General features: G+C 46.4%; 1 protein-coding gene across 4 annotated transcripts in view; it reads right to left on the reverse strand.

Annotated features, from left to right (window-relative positions):
• The window catches only part of PRKX (protein kinase cAMP-dependent X-linked catalytic subunit), a 90,351-nt gene that overhangs the window by 16,629 nt on the left and 59,393 nt on the right, over positions 1–14,329 (reverse strand). For all 4 annotated transcript variants that reach the window (XM_027095461.1, XM_027095462.1, XM_027095463.1 and 1 more), the window contains exons 4-5: positions 9,664–9,783; positions 2,975–3,070 (exon numbers count right to left, since the gene is read on the reverse strand). In XM_027095461.1, coding sequence (XP_026951262.1) covers positions 2,975–3,070; positions 9,664–9,783 — 216 coding nt within the window. The remainder of the gene's footprint in view (positions 1–2,974; positions 3,071–9,663; positions 9,784–14,329) is intronic.

The following is a 14,329-nucleotide window of genomic DNA, read 5'->3' on the forward strand; positions in this document are numbered from 1 at the left end:
TTCATCCAAAGAGACATCTGCCCAGGCCAACACGCTGACACGGTCCAACGCTGAGGTTGCAGGAACCCACAAAGGACCTGAACAACTTCAGTCAAAATTCTACCCTCAGGGCCACCTGGTGACAGTCACTTGGGTAGGAAATCACTCCCTCGGGCTCTGCTTCTCAGCCAGCCCATGAAGATCTAGGCAAAAACGTGAAGAAGTAAAGCTTTCCTCAACTACGGTCTGCCATCACCAAGGGCAGCAAAGGGTCCCAGGTTCCTGCCCTTGCTGAGACCCTCACTGGGGACGTGAGAGGAAGCACCTGGAGCTGCGCACGTGAGCCCTCGCCCTCGCCCTCACCCTCACCCTAACCAAGGATTCCAGAACAGTCTCTGCTGCTTCTCTCTTGAAAGTAAACTAGGAGAAAAAGATGGGGAGTTGGCAGGAGACCGGACGGAGATTACGCTTAGGTCTGTTCTCTTTCTATAACATCTTCTTGTTCACGAAACGTTGGAAACGTACCCTATATACGAACGTGAGTGTAAAAAAGAATGAAATCGTGCCGTTTGCAGTAACGTGGATGGACCTGGAGGGGATCATACTAAGTGACGTCAGTCAGAAGAGAAAGACAAATATCATATGATGTCACTTGTATGTGGCATCTAAAAAATGATACAGGGACTTCCCTCCCAGTGGTCAGGGCTCCGCACTTCCGATGCAGGGGGCATGGGTTCAATCCCTGGTCGGGGAACTAAGATCCTACGTGCTGCGCTCATGGCCAGAAAAAAAAAAAAAAAGATACAAGTGAACTTATCTGTGAAACAGAAACAGACTCACAGACACAGAAAACAGACTTATTGGGAAAGGGGGTGGGGGGAGATAAATTAGGAGTTTGGGATTAGCAGATACACACTACTGTATATAAAATAAACAACAAGGACCTACTATATAGCATAGGGAATTATATTCAATATCTTGTAATAACCTATAATGGGAAAGAATCTGAAAAAGAATTTATATGTATATATAATATACATATATATATAATATATATATGTACATATATGTGTATATGTATATATATAATATATATATACATATATATGTACATATATGTGTATATGTATAACCTAATCACTGCTGTACACCTGAAACTAACACGATACTGTGAAGCAACTACGCTTCAATAAAACAAAATGGATAAAAAAACGGGGGTAAAATAGAAATAAAATTTACTATTTTAACCATTACAAATACATACATTAACATAAGCAAATAAATGACCTGAGATTTATGGATCTTCCCTTCTCCTGGGGAAACACCTCCTGGAAGCATTTAAGTCCTTCCTCGAAAGAGGAAGGGGATCCAGTCTGATGATCTGTGTTGCCTGAGACCGTCACAAGTTTACCAAAGAAAGAAGCAGGCTGTGAGGACACAGGAGGTAGTTCATCTTTATCCTGCTTGGAGCACGTGCACCCACGGCAACAGCGAAGTCACACCCATCGCGGGCGGGTCCTGCCAACAGGCAGCGGGTGTACAAGCCCCAGGTGTACCAGGAGAATTCCAGGGAGTCTACAGGGGCCGTCAAGTAGCAGCGCCCATGGGTGTGAGTTGGCGCTACTCTGATCATATCATCGGTCAATCGTTCATACATTTATCACTCAACTTTATTTCTGTCTCTTTATTTTGTCTTCTCTTAATACCCTCCCCCGATCCTTCCTCATCCCTCCCCACCCCTCCCCTATAACTCAATTTTTAAAGTGTTTTGCCATCCATTCGAAACATTGTTTCGAATGGATGGCAAATCTCAATGATCATAAACAATTCTCCTGCTGATTCCAAATCAACTCCTCACATCAACACTGATGGGACCTGGAGCCTGGGAGAGAAATCCTAGACCATATTTCTTCATTTCTTTCTAGAGCAGTAGACTTTTGAGTGCTGTATGCATTCCCCTTGTCACCTTACTGTCGGACCATTCAGGACACAGAAGTCTCCCTTCCGGATAATTTACGTCTAACTGGAGCCTCCTTTTCTTGCTAAAATCTTCTGAAACCTAGCTGGTGGGTCAAACACGACACAAGCTCCAGCCCACACGAACCAAGAAGAACACCATCCTTGGTCCATACGGAACATCGCTGTTTAAGGTGAAACAAAACTAGATGCAGCCAGTGGCCCCAGGATCACAGCTGATCACTGTCATGAAATAAGTTTTCCCTGAACTTAACAGGTTCCTTTAAAACTATGTAGCAAAACAAGAGAGAAAAGTGTAGTTCTCAACTAAACACAATTAAACCCCATTTGGGGATCAGAAGAGGTTGGAAGCACCTATCAACGTATCTGGGAAATACAGTAAAACGGCTAGAAATTAGGACTCACAACGGTGCCAATGGCTAAAAGCTGACACACAGAGCAAGGTCGTTGGAAAAATCGTTGGAAAACCTAAAGCATTCTTATCTTTTAAAAAATTTAGCTTTTCCTCCCACTGACACAAAAATGCACACCCAAAGTTTAACACTGAAGCAATGCGACAGTTCTTGAAACAACGAGGGCGTAACTCAAAATTCTAGCAGGAGAAAGGACTTTAAGAATGAAAATAATTTAAGCAGGAGAGAAAAGAGAAACTCTGCTAAAGCCATCAACGCTTGTGCCAACCGCAACACTAGCTGGGAGGAAGGACACCCTTCTTGTCAAATAACAAAACGGCTCTCTTCTTAAATATGATAACAAACGCCCTTATTCGCTAATTGTAAGTGTCATTTATGTTAAACGGTATAAAATAGGGCTGAGAGTCATTAAAAGGTGAAGTCTCATCCCAGCAGAGTCATGAAAACCTCTTCCCTTTTGGTGGAAAAAAGGACCGGTCAAAACAGCTTCAGCCCAGCACAGAGAATAACACAGGATGGTACCCCGCTCAGCAGATGCCATAACTGGGGTTTCTTAGATGCTTTAAAAATAAACACACCCGATGAGGAGGGAACGGTTTACTTACTTGACACTGAAGTCCAAATGCCTGGGGAAATCGATCTTGCCTGCAAGAATTTTTTGGTAAATGCCAAATGCGTTGTCATCAAAAAACGGAGGAAACCTGTTAGAAACATAAACATCTATTTTTAGTGCCGAGCAAGTGTGGAAAACATCCCTGCTGGGTAAGGAGGACTCTTTCCGCCTGACCCGGGCAGAACAGAATTTATTTCACGGCCGCTCTTTCCTCGCATCCTGGAGTCCATGGATGGCTTGAGACCAGCTTCGAAGACATGGTTGCAAGAGGCCAAGCGTGAAGCACTGCAGCTCGAGGACAGAGGATGGGCCGGCAAAGAAAAGGCAATGACCGTGAGGCCATCTGACCAACTCTGAGGTCACTAGGGTGCCATTAAAAATGTCTCCCCAACTGGACCATGAGTGGACCTCTTTGTATCCCTCCTGCGTACGGGAGTGTGGAGCACACAGTAGGTGCTCAATAAGTGTACACAGGCCAAATGTAAGAGGAGAGGTTACACTGTATCATACTTTTTTGGCTCAAGTACTTCATAACTTTACAGAAGCCAATATGTAAATCTCCACGGTCGATGAATTCACCTCCATCCTACTTTGGGAGGTGAGTGACAGCAGGGCTGGTTTCCAGTTTGCGATTTTAGGCACAAAGATCTACACTAGGGGTTGGCCAATGATGGCCCACAGCCTCTTTTTGTCAAGAAAGTTGTACTGGCACACGCATGCCATACACGTATGTATCCTCTGCGGCAGTGTTACCACAATTAAAGACTACAGTCTAGTTAGAGAAACTAACAGACCTATCCTTTCTAACATCTGGAAATAGAAAAACAACACAACGTGACATAAGCTAAAGAAGAAATATACTTCCAACTGTGAGGACCACGAAAAACCCAAGAAACTCTAGAAGTAAACCACTAAATGCATACCAGATAGCCACACGTCCCTGGGCACGAGGTATACTTCTGATACTTCCTCAGAGTATTCAAGGCAAAGACCTTCTACTCGAAAGCAAAACCTCTATTTAGTTTCTTTAGAAGGAGGTCTTCTAATTCAGTAGAATAAGCAATGGAAATATGAAGGGGAGGTTTCAAATGATGGTCTGATTGATGGCAAATCTCAATGGTCAACAATAATTCTCGTGCTGATTCCACATCAACTCCTCATGTTTTTTTAAAGAGAAACAGTGTATCACGGGTGGAATGGTGGCCTCCAGAGTCACACCCGTGTCCTCACCCTGACTACCTAAATGGGACCTTATACGGAAACAGAGTTTTTGCAGATGGGATGAAGTGAAGGGTCTGAGATGAGGTCCTCAGGGAGAAAATGTGTCACACATACCTACCCACGTGCGTGGAGGATGTGGTACGCAGTACTCTGGGGGAGCTGGCATTACACAACACTATCATGGGAAAGGCATGTTAGCAGTAGTTTAGCGAGCGGAAAAAACAATAATAAGGGAGAGCACTAACACAGCTTGCCTGAAGGAAAAAGCACGGAGAGGGCGTATCGGAGAACTCGGCGTGTGCAAAGCGGCCAGAGAAAGTGCCCTCAAGTCTCTGCCTTTAATCCAACAGAATCCTTCCAATTCTTAACAAACGGGTGCTTGTCATACAGAAGTGGGCGTTATGTGCACCTTGCGTTGTCCATGGTGAGATGTAGTCAGAAGGACAAGCTGCCCATCCCCGTGAAGGCAGGCTCGAGACTTTCGTCTGAAAAATTCATGCCAATTTTGTCATTTTCTCCATCATCTATCTGGATTCTTTGTATAGATACCGTCGACCTACCTAAATGTCCCAGTAAAAAAAATGGATTGTCCAGAAACAGGCGCCATTGTTGTGACCTTGCGTTTCTCATCAGACCCCAGAGACCCGTTACAAAATGATGCTCCTGGGACGGCCCCAGTGGTCCAGTGCTTAAGACTCCATGCTTTGGACTTCCCTGGTGGCGCAGTGGTTAAGAATCCACCTGCCAATGCAGGGGACACGGGTTCGAGCCCTGGTCCGGGAAGATCCCTCATGCCGCGGAGCCGCGGAGCCCGTGCGCCACAACTACTGAGCCTGCGCTCTAGAGCCCGTGAGTCACAAGTACTGAGCCTGCAAACCTACAGGCCGTGCTCCCAACAAGAGAAGCCACCGCAACGAGAAGCCCGCGCACCACGACCAAGAGTAGCCCCCGCTCGCCGCAACTAGAGAAAGCCCGCGCACAGCAACGAAGACCCAACGCAGCCACAAATAAACAAACAAATACACAAATTTATCTCAAAAAAAAAAAAAAAAAGACTCCGTGCTTTCACTGCAGGGGGCACGGGGGGTTTGATCCCCGGTCCGGGAAGTTCCGCATGCCACAGGATGTGGCCAGAAAACAAAAACAAAATGATGGTCCCACACTATGAGCCCATTGTAACAGGGAAAGGACCTTGGAAGGCAGGTACTTTGGAAATGGCTTCAAGGAAAAGGAGAGTTTCTGGAGAGAGAAGTGAGAGATGGGCTGCTATAGTATCGCCCTCTTTTGACTTCTCCCTCCAAGGTCCTCGGCCTCATACATTCCTATAAAACAAATATCTGAGATCCTCAGAAAAAGGGGCAAGCACAAAGTACTGGGCCAGGAAACACCCGGGCAGACTGGAGCGTGAGAGAGAGTGTCCCGGGGCACCCTATCTTTGGCATGGCAGCCGTGATTCTCAAAGTGGGGTCCCAGGGAACCCTCGGGTTCCTCGAGGCCTTTTCAGGAGATTTGTGACACCCTTTTTCTGACTATAAATCTGAATGTGGCTGCATTTTCGTCATACACCTCAATCTAAACAACGAATCACACCAGAGTGTGAGAGAAGGGAAGAACGCAGTGGCCCGCAATGAAGCCGGACATAAAAGAGACTAGTGAACATGTGTACAACGTCACTGTTTTCTCTAACTATTTTTAATACTAGGAAATAGTTATTTTTTTCCATTAAAAATTTGATTTATGTTCATCATTAGTTTATCACCTTCTGCTTTTACGTATAAACTTATATACGTATATATATCATCTCAGTTTAATTTCCAAATGTGGTAAACGTTAACAGATAGAACCTGTATCCATGAGAGCTCTTTGGGGTCGATACTAACATTTAGGGGCGTTTTCATAACTTTTAGGAAGGGAGTCACTTTTAGGACACATGGTTACTGAAAACTTGCAGGGTCCTGCGGCTGAAATGTTTTGAGAACCACTGCACCGCAGCTAACGTTCTACACGGACGCAGCTCCAAATGCAGACTAGTTCCATCTTCCTGAAAAACAGGCGTGCGACTGAAACTCTCCACATGGGTGGATATGAAAGGAACAGATGATGGAAGACATCAGGGCTGAGTTGGGCGCTCCTGGAAAAGCCCATGAATGGGCCACCTGTTTTCAATCCAACCGAAACATTTCTTACTCGATGAAAATAAAATCCCAGTTAGGACATACTCTCATACCTAATCACGTGGCTGGTGGTACCCAACAAATGTACTTCATGAAACATTTCACCCACCAATGAAAGCAGTAAGCAAACAGACAAGGCAGAGTCTAGCCTGATCTTGCTAAAGGCGCCAAAACAGAAAATGGAAATCCAACAGGCACGCGGGAGACGGGAACCTGGAAGAAAAGGCCACCTCCGCCATCTATATGAGAACTCCCTCCCACTGGCCACCAAAGGCGTCTGGGTTCAAGGGGGTGAGAAGAGCAGCTTGCACCATCCAGTGATCTCGTGGGCAACGAACACACGGAACCAGATGGTGTCAGACCCACTGAGCGCTCCAGAGAGAACAGAAAGGGGTGCTAGGGCGGAGCGTGGCTGGAAGCAGCGGAGGAGGGCTCTGAGGGCAGGTTACAGGTGAGCCTGAATCGTGAGGACCGGAAGAGAAGGGACCGGCCGGGGGGATGCCCTCAGGCGGCTGGCAGAGAGAGGGACAGCAATGCCGCATCGGGTGCAGGAGGCGCAGCAGGAAGGCCCGCGATCCCAGGAGAGAGGCCAGGCCTCCGTCTAAGGTGGGCAGATCTTCTACAGACCGACTCAGAGCCTCCTATAACGAGGAGCTCCGGGTCTGTCCCCTCGAGGGCTGCTAGGGAGAAGGACGTGGCCTGGCGGGTGTCGGTGAGGGACCCCTCCGGTGGCTGCCAGGGGAACGTGCCACGGGCAGGGGCAGCTGGAGGAGACGTGAGGACACTCGGGACGGGTCCAGGCGAGAGCAGAGGCTGGCCAGACTTCAGGGGCAGCCCCGGGGCAGCCAGGCGTGCGGTGTGGGCAAGGACGGGTGTCTCTGGAAATACCACCCAGACAAGCCTGACTCTAACTGAAATGTGGAAGACAAAAATATGCCGACTGTGAACTAACAGTTCCCTTTTATGAAACGCAAAGTTCAGCTTACGGGGTTCTGGGTTAGGAGAGGGTTTGAATTATTAACCTCCTATTATTCTAATAATAGGACCTAGTAATAGATTCTAATTACATTATTTTCTACTGAATTCCTAATATTCTCTGAGACTACTAGAACTACCGTATGGCTAACCTTCTACTGGAACAGAATATTTTCTATTTTCTAATATTCTAATATACTACATCCCAATAGTAATGAGAATATTATTTTAATATATTATATCCTAATAGTATCTTCGTTACTATTAAAATAGCATATTAAATTATTAGAATTCTAATAATTATGTTTATATAATAACCCTCATAATAATTCTAGTATATCCTAATATTATATTCTAATTCTACCCTATCCTACTCTATTTTAATAATTTTCTATTGTCGTCTGTCCACACTGTGTTCTAACAGTGTATTATATTCCAACCTTGCCTCTCCTAATGATATTCCGCATGACTGTATTCTGCACTATTACAGTCCAACCGAACAATAAAGACAAAACAGAGGACACGTGGACCCCATTCTGCTCAACATGACTGGGCGCCGGGATTCAATTCTCCTCGGACAAGGCTGCCCTCTCGTGGTCAGCAATGTACAGGAGGGAAGGTATGCTGCTGGCTTGAGCGTGGAAGCTGATCAAGTACAGGTGCAGAAAGATGTACAGTTTCTATACCTTCTTGGTGGCTCGACCGTACATGCCATTTATTTCAGCGTGCTGCTTTGATGAGGACTTCCTGGGCTAGGGTGCATATGAAGAAACTTGGGTCTATGTGATTTGCTAGAGGTGTTTGACTGAAGAGCAATGGAAAACTGAAAAGATTTGATACATTGATAGATATTGATCTATGATTGATAGATGTTGATCTATGATTGACAGATATTGATCTATGATTGATAGATATTGATCTATGATTGACAAATATTGATCTATGATTGATAGATATGGATCTATGATTGACAGAAAGGCAGATAGCTAAGAATTAATAGATATACAGTTAGAAATAGATATAAATAGACGATAGGTAGATAAAAATACATAGAGAGTTAGAGATCGATACAGGTAGATGATAGAATAGGTAGATGACAGATGATAGATACATAGAATAGATGACATACAGATGATAGACAGCAGATATGCAGTTAGAGATAAATAGGTACAGATAGTAAGACAGACAAATAGGTAGATAGATGATGGATAAAAATGACAAACTAGATGATAGGTAAATATGATGATAAACAGGTGACAAGAGTGGGCAGATAGGTATATTATGTAAATAGATACCAGAGCTGACCACAGATACAATAGAGAAGACATACAAAGACGACAGATAGATACAGATGACAGATACACAGACGATAACTAGATATAAACGACAGAGAGATCACAGGTAGACGATGAAGAGAGGGACGACTGACAGATGAATACGGACAGGTTTGCAGAGATTCCCCCCTGGCTGCTCACACACTCAATGCAGCAGAAGGCCTCTTTCCATCTTTCTTTCCAACTGAAAGCTGTGGACCAGCCCTGCAGGGAATCACACAGGCATGGAACAGGCTCCGGGTTTTATTAAAACCAGAGCAAACTCAGTGTCTGCAAAACTTACCAGCAAAAAGCACAGCCGCCAAAGAAGGCAGGACACAGGGAAGGGGTGGGAGTGTGGACGGAGGGCTGCCCGTCAGACAGAAGAGCCTCGCGTTCACAGGACGGGGGAGAATCCCCAGGTCCACGGTTTCTACGAGGGGGAGGCCTGCTTTCTGTGTCCATCCTGCACGTCTCACGCAGAAGCCACACACTTCACTATTTAATCATGCCGACCCCGAGAAACAGTCCGACTCTCGGCTCTCTGGACGAGGGGCAGCGTGACTCCTAACCTCCCCCGAGGCACGTTTGGGATTCCAGGGAAGAACACCCTTTCCCTTCCGGCACACTCTCCGTTCATAACGTCCTCAGTTGCGTGATCCAACACGTACGTTACCCAGCTCCGGGAATCACTCCAGAGCGTCCGTGCGGGAGATGAACAGCATTTTCTTGGGAGACAGGGACACTTACAGACAGGACGGAAGACCTCGACAGCTGTGCCCTGCTGGTCCTTCAAGCCTCCGCTTTCGCTCTTTGGAAATCAAGCCGGACGGTCCGTTCATATCACCGTCACCAGCAGCGGGAAACTGCCGTGCGCCCCGACCCCGAGAAGCTGCCCCCGACCCCCGGTGCCCCATCCTGGGGGCGGGCTGAGCACCCCAGGGCCAGCGAGGGGGGCAGGGACTCGCCGCCGACTTCTCCACGGAAACCCGACTCACCCCGAGAGCATCTCGAATATGAGGATGCCGAGCGCCCACCAGTCCACGGCTCTCCCGTGGCCCTTGCTCTGGATGACTTCGGGGGCCAGGTACTCGGGGGTCCCGCAAAGGGTCCACGTCCTGTGGGCAGAGAAGGGGGTCCACAAAACTCAGCTGTGCTTGGCCAGTGCGTGCGTCTCAGAGGCACTGAAGGTTAGTCACTGAATTGATCGACAAGATGCATTAAACCCTCGCCCGGTAGATAAAGACAGTAACCTCGTCTTCCCTGACGTTTGTCCTTTATAACAAACACTCTGTAACCAAGAAAGAATCTGAGTGACGGCCCTGTTATCACGGCTGTGTCTTCTTCTTGGTGCTTACCTTTGCTGCTCAGAAGCAAAACCCCCAGTCCCTGTTTCCCCATAAAATGATGGAAAAAAGGATTCAAGGATTGACTCAAGGGAACGACCCTCAGGAACCCAGACGTCTGCTTTATGAATAAATGAGCTGGTTCTGTGCCCCCAGAGGAAACGCAAAGCGACAGCTAAGTGCCTTTTCCACCTGCTCTGCAAAAGGCCTGAAGTGTTTTTGTGGGTTCGCGGTCATTTTAGTATCCGTGGTGGCTTTTGGAAATCCTCAGGTTAAGGGGCTCTGGGATGTTTGGGGTTTAAATGGGGCGGACAGCTTGGGAAAGGATTTTCTCCCCACGAGTTGAGACTTGCAAAATATTTACCTTTTAGCGCCACCTAGAGGACAGCTGGCTGAAAGCAAGAGATTCCAACCAGCCAAGCCGGACCCAGCGCAGAAAGCGGAGATTTCTGATCGCGTGGGTGGTTGTTTTTTATTTGGGTCGTCCCTTCCCTGTGCTCCCACAACAGATGGGAGAAGCAGTCTTCTTCTCCTTTTAAGAGAATTCTATTTATACTTTAAAAAGCCCCAATGTTTAATTAAAACTTATAATTTGTAACATTTCTGCTGAAATATCTAAATTTTTATGCCCTATGGAAAATAAAGAATGATTTTCCTAATTTTCTCTTTATTTGTATATCTCAGTATGGAGGATTTTGCTAACAAAAATTCACCCGTGAAAAGATAAAAACAATACAAACTTCCAGCTGAAAGATTAGGTCCTGGGGTTGTAACATATGTCGTGGTGACTATATAGTTAATAATACTGTATTGTACATTTGGAAGTTGCTAAGAGAATAGATGTTAAAAGTTCTCATCAAGAGTAAAAAATTGTAGGGCTTCCCTGGTGGCGCAGTGGTTGAGAGTCTGCCTGCTGATGCAGGGGACGTGGGTTCGTGCCCCGGTCCGGGAAGATCCCACATGCCACGGAGCGGCTGGGCCCGTGAGCCATGGCTGCTGAGCCTGCGCGTCCGGAGCCTGTGCTCTGCAACGGGAGAGGCCACAGCAGTGAGAGGCCCGCGTACCGCAAAAAAAACCCCCAAAAAAACAAAACAAAACCCTGTGTCCAAAGCATAGGAAAATAACACGCTATGGTCATGTTCACGTTTTATATGACAGATCAGCGATAGTGATTAATATCCAAAAGGGAAACCACGGACTTCCCCGGCGGCCCAGTGGTTCTTTGCCTTCCTATGCAGGGGGTGCAGGTTCCATCCCCGGTCGGGGAGCTGAGATCCCACAGGCCTGGTGGCCCAAAATACCAAAACATAAACCAGAAGCAATATTGTAACAAATGCAATGAAGACTTCAAAAAGGGGCCACATCAAAAAAATCTTAAAAAAAAAAAAAAGGGCAACCAAAGGAGATGCCAGGGAAAACGCTGCTGTGACACATGCGCTATGAGCTCCATCGGCGCCTTCGGCCAAAGTCTGAATGGTGACTTTCTCTTCCCCAAAGTGCAACTGACACAGCTAGGCTGTTAAACCACTAAGAAGATCTGGAAACCGTCTGGTTCCAGCCCACGTTCTTACGTTGGGTAAGCGTCCAAGGCAATCAATGTCATCTGCCTGTTTTGTGTTTTTGGTGTGTGTTTGTCATCATGATATACACTAAATCCCCAGAACATATTTATCATATAACTGGAAGTTTGTACCTTCACCCATTTCCCCTTCCGCTCATCCCCTGCCCCTGGCAACCACCATTCTACCCTCTGGTTCTATGAGTTCAGCTGTTTTTTTAAAAAATTAAAGTACAGTTGATTCACAATGTTGTGTTTGTTTCAGGTGTACAGCAAAGTGATCCAATTAAACACATATTTTTTTCAGATTCTTTTCCATTATGGTTTATCATAGGATATTGGATATAGTTCCCTGTGCTCTACAGTAGGTCCTTGTTGGTTATCTATTTTATATACAGTAGTGTGTATCTGTTAATCCCAAACTCCTAATTTATCCCTCCCCCACCCTTTCCCCTTTGGTAATCATAAGTTTGTTTTCTAAGTCTGTGAGTCCGTTTCTGTTTTGTAAATAAGATCATTTGTATTATTTATTTAGATTCCACATAGAAGTGATATCATATGACATCTGTCTTTCTCTGTCTGACTTACTTTGCTTAGTATGATCATCTCTAGGTCCACTCATGTTGCTGCCAATGGCATTATTTCATTCTTTTTCATGGCTGAGTAATATTCCATTGTATACATGTACCACATCTTCTTTACCCATCCATCTGTCAATGGACACTGAGGTTGCTTCCATGTCTTCTTGGCTATTGTAAATAGTGCTGCTAGTAACACAGGGGCACATGTATCTTCTCAAATTAGAGTTTTCGTCTTTTCTGGATATATGCCCAGGAGTGGGATCTCCAATTCAGCTTTTTTAGATTCCACACGTTAAGTGAGATGCCACAGTATGCGTCCTTCTGTGACTGACTTATCTCACTTTAACGCCCCCAAGGTCCAACCATGTTGTCCCAAATGGCAAGATTTCCTTCTTTTTAATGGCCGAATAATATTCCATTTTATACACATCTCCTAGCTTCTTTATCTACAAGCCAAGAAACACGTGAGGCCACCAAAAGCTAGGAGAGGGGCACAGAACAGATGGTTTTTTAGAGCCTTTACAAGGACCATTGCCCTGGCAACACCTTGATTTCCTATGCTGGCCCCCAGAACTGTGAGGCTGTAACATTGTTGGGTTAAGCCCCTTCGTTTGTGGTACTTTGTTATGACGGTTTCAGAAGCCAAACACCCACCCCATGTGGGCCATATCACATCAGCCCTCACCCAGTTCACCTCTGCTTCTAAAGCACCTGGGGTTTTCACACTCCACACTGGGTATTATAACTTGTGCTACGTGACGGGCTACAAGCTAAATGATGGCCAGGGAAACAAAACATTTGGAAACACAGCTTTGGAGGTCCAGAAAATTGTCATGATGATGTCCACGTTTATCTCTTTAAAGAGGCTGACCACCCAGTTGCCCCCTCAGGCTTGGAGAGATGACATCATGTCACGTAGACAAGGAGCTACAGCTCAGAAAGGGGATGCGATGGGGTTTCCATGAGGAAGAACTTCAGGTTCTCCTTGTGACTTTGCCCTGGGCTCGGCGAGAGGAAAGAGTCGAAAGTGCAGAGGCGACCACTTCACCGTCACCCATGCAGATGGCTACCATCAAAAAAACAGAGAACAAGTGGTGACGGGATGTGGAGAGAAGGGAGCCCTCCTGCACTGTAGGTGGGAATGTAAAATGGTGCAGCCACTATGGAGGGTCCTCAAAAAACTAAAAATAGAACCACCGTTACGATCCAGCAATCCCACTCCTGGGCATATACCCACGAGACATGAAAGCAGGGTCTTGAAGAGATATCTGCACACGTGTGTTCATTACAGCACTGTTCACAACAGCCAAAAGGGAGAAGCAACCCCAGGGTCCCTCACGGATGAATAAACAAAAAGGAATATATCCAGACTATGGAGTATTATTCGGCCTTGAAAAGGAAGGGGACTCTGACACCTGCTACAACATGGAAGAACCCTGAAGACATTACGCTCAGTGAAAAGGAAAACTACCTAATGATTCCACTTACATGAGGCCCCTAGAGGAGTCATATTCACAAGAGACAGAAAGCAGATGGTGGGTCCAGGGGCTGAGGGTGAGGAAGTAGGGGAGCTGGCACGTTTTAACGGGGACAGAGTTTCAGTTCTGCAAGAAGAAAGGAGTTCTGGAAATGGATGGTTGGGGATGGCTGTACCACGTACTGAATGTGATTCATACGCTGAATTTTACGCTTAAAATTGGTTAAGGTGGTATCTTGGATGCTACCTATATTTTGCCACAATTAAAATTTTATAAAGTGCAGAGACAGAAGAGGCTAAGAAAGGAGGGTGTCCCCGTGGGCGGGAGATCCAGGAACAGGTGTCTGATACCCAGAGTCAAGGTAAGGTAGCCAGGACGTCGGCAGAAGCTGGACCAAGGGCGGGTTTGGAAAGGATCCGGGACCAGTAAGTCCAGACAGAGCTGTGTGGGAGCCACGTCCAGCTGGCACGCTTGTGCCAAGGAGCATGTCTCTGGGGCAGCCACTTAAAAACTCTGGGCTGCAGCCCAGGTCCAGACCACGTGTGCCCGGGTTGCCTAGTGTTGCCGTTGTGTCTGGCACCTGTCTGTAGACAGGGAGAAAGGAACGGCATCTGAGGAGGGAGAAAATATCCTTTGCAAAGAACTCCTCCAACAAGAGATGCAATGATGAAGCACTGATAGAAGAAACCCCTATCTTGCAG

The sequence above is a fragment of the Aethalodelphis obliquidens genome, unplaced genomic scaffold, assembly GCF_003676395.1.
Source record: "Aethalodelphis obliquidens isolate GAN/ISIS:26980383/991018 unplaced genomic scaffold, ASM367639v1 scaffold91, whole genome shotgun sequence".
Lineage (NCBI taxonomy): Eukaryota > Metazoa > Chordata > Mammalia > Artiodactyla > Delphinidae > Aethalodelphis > Aethalodelphis obliquidens.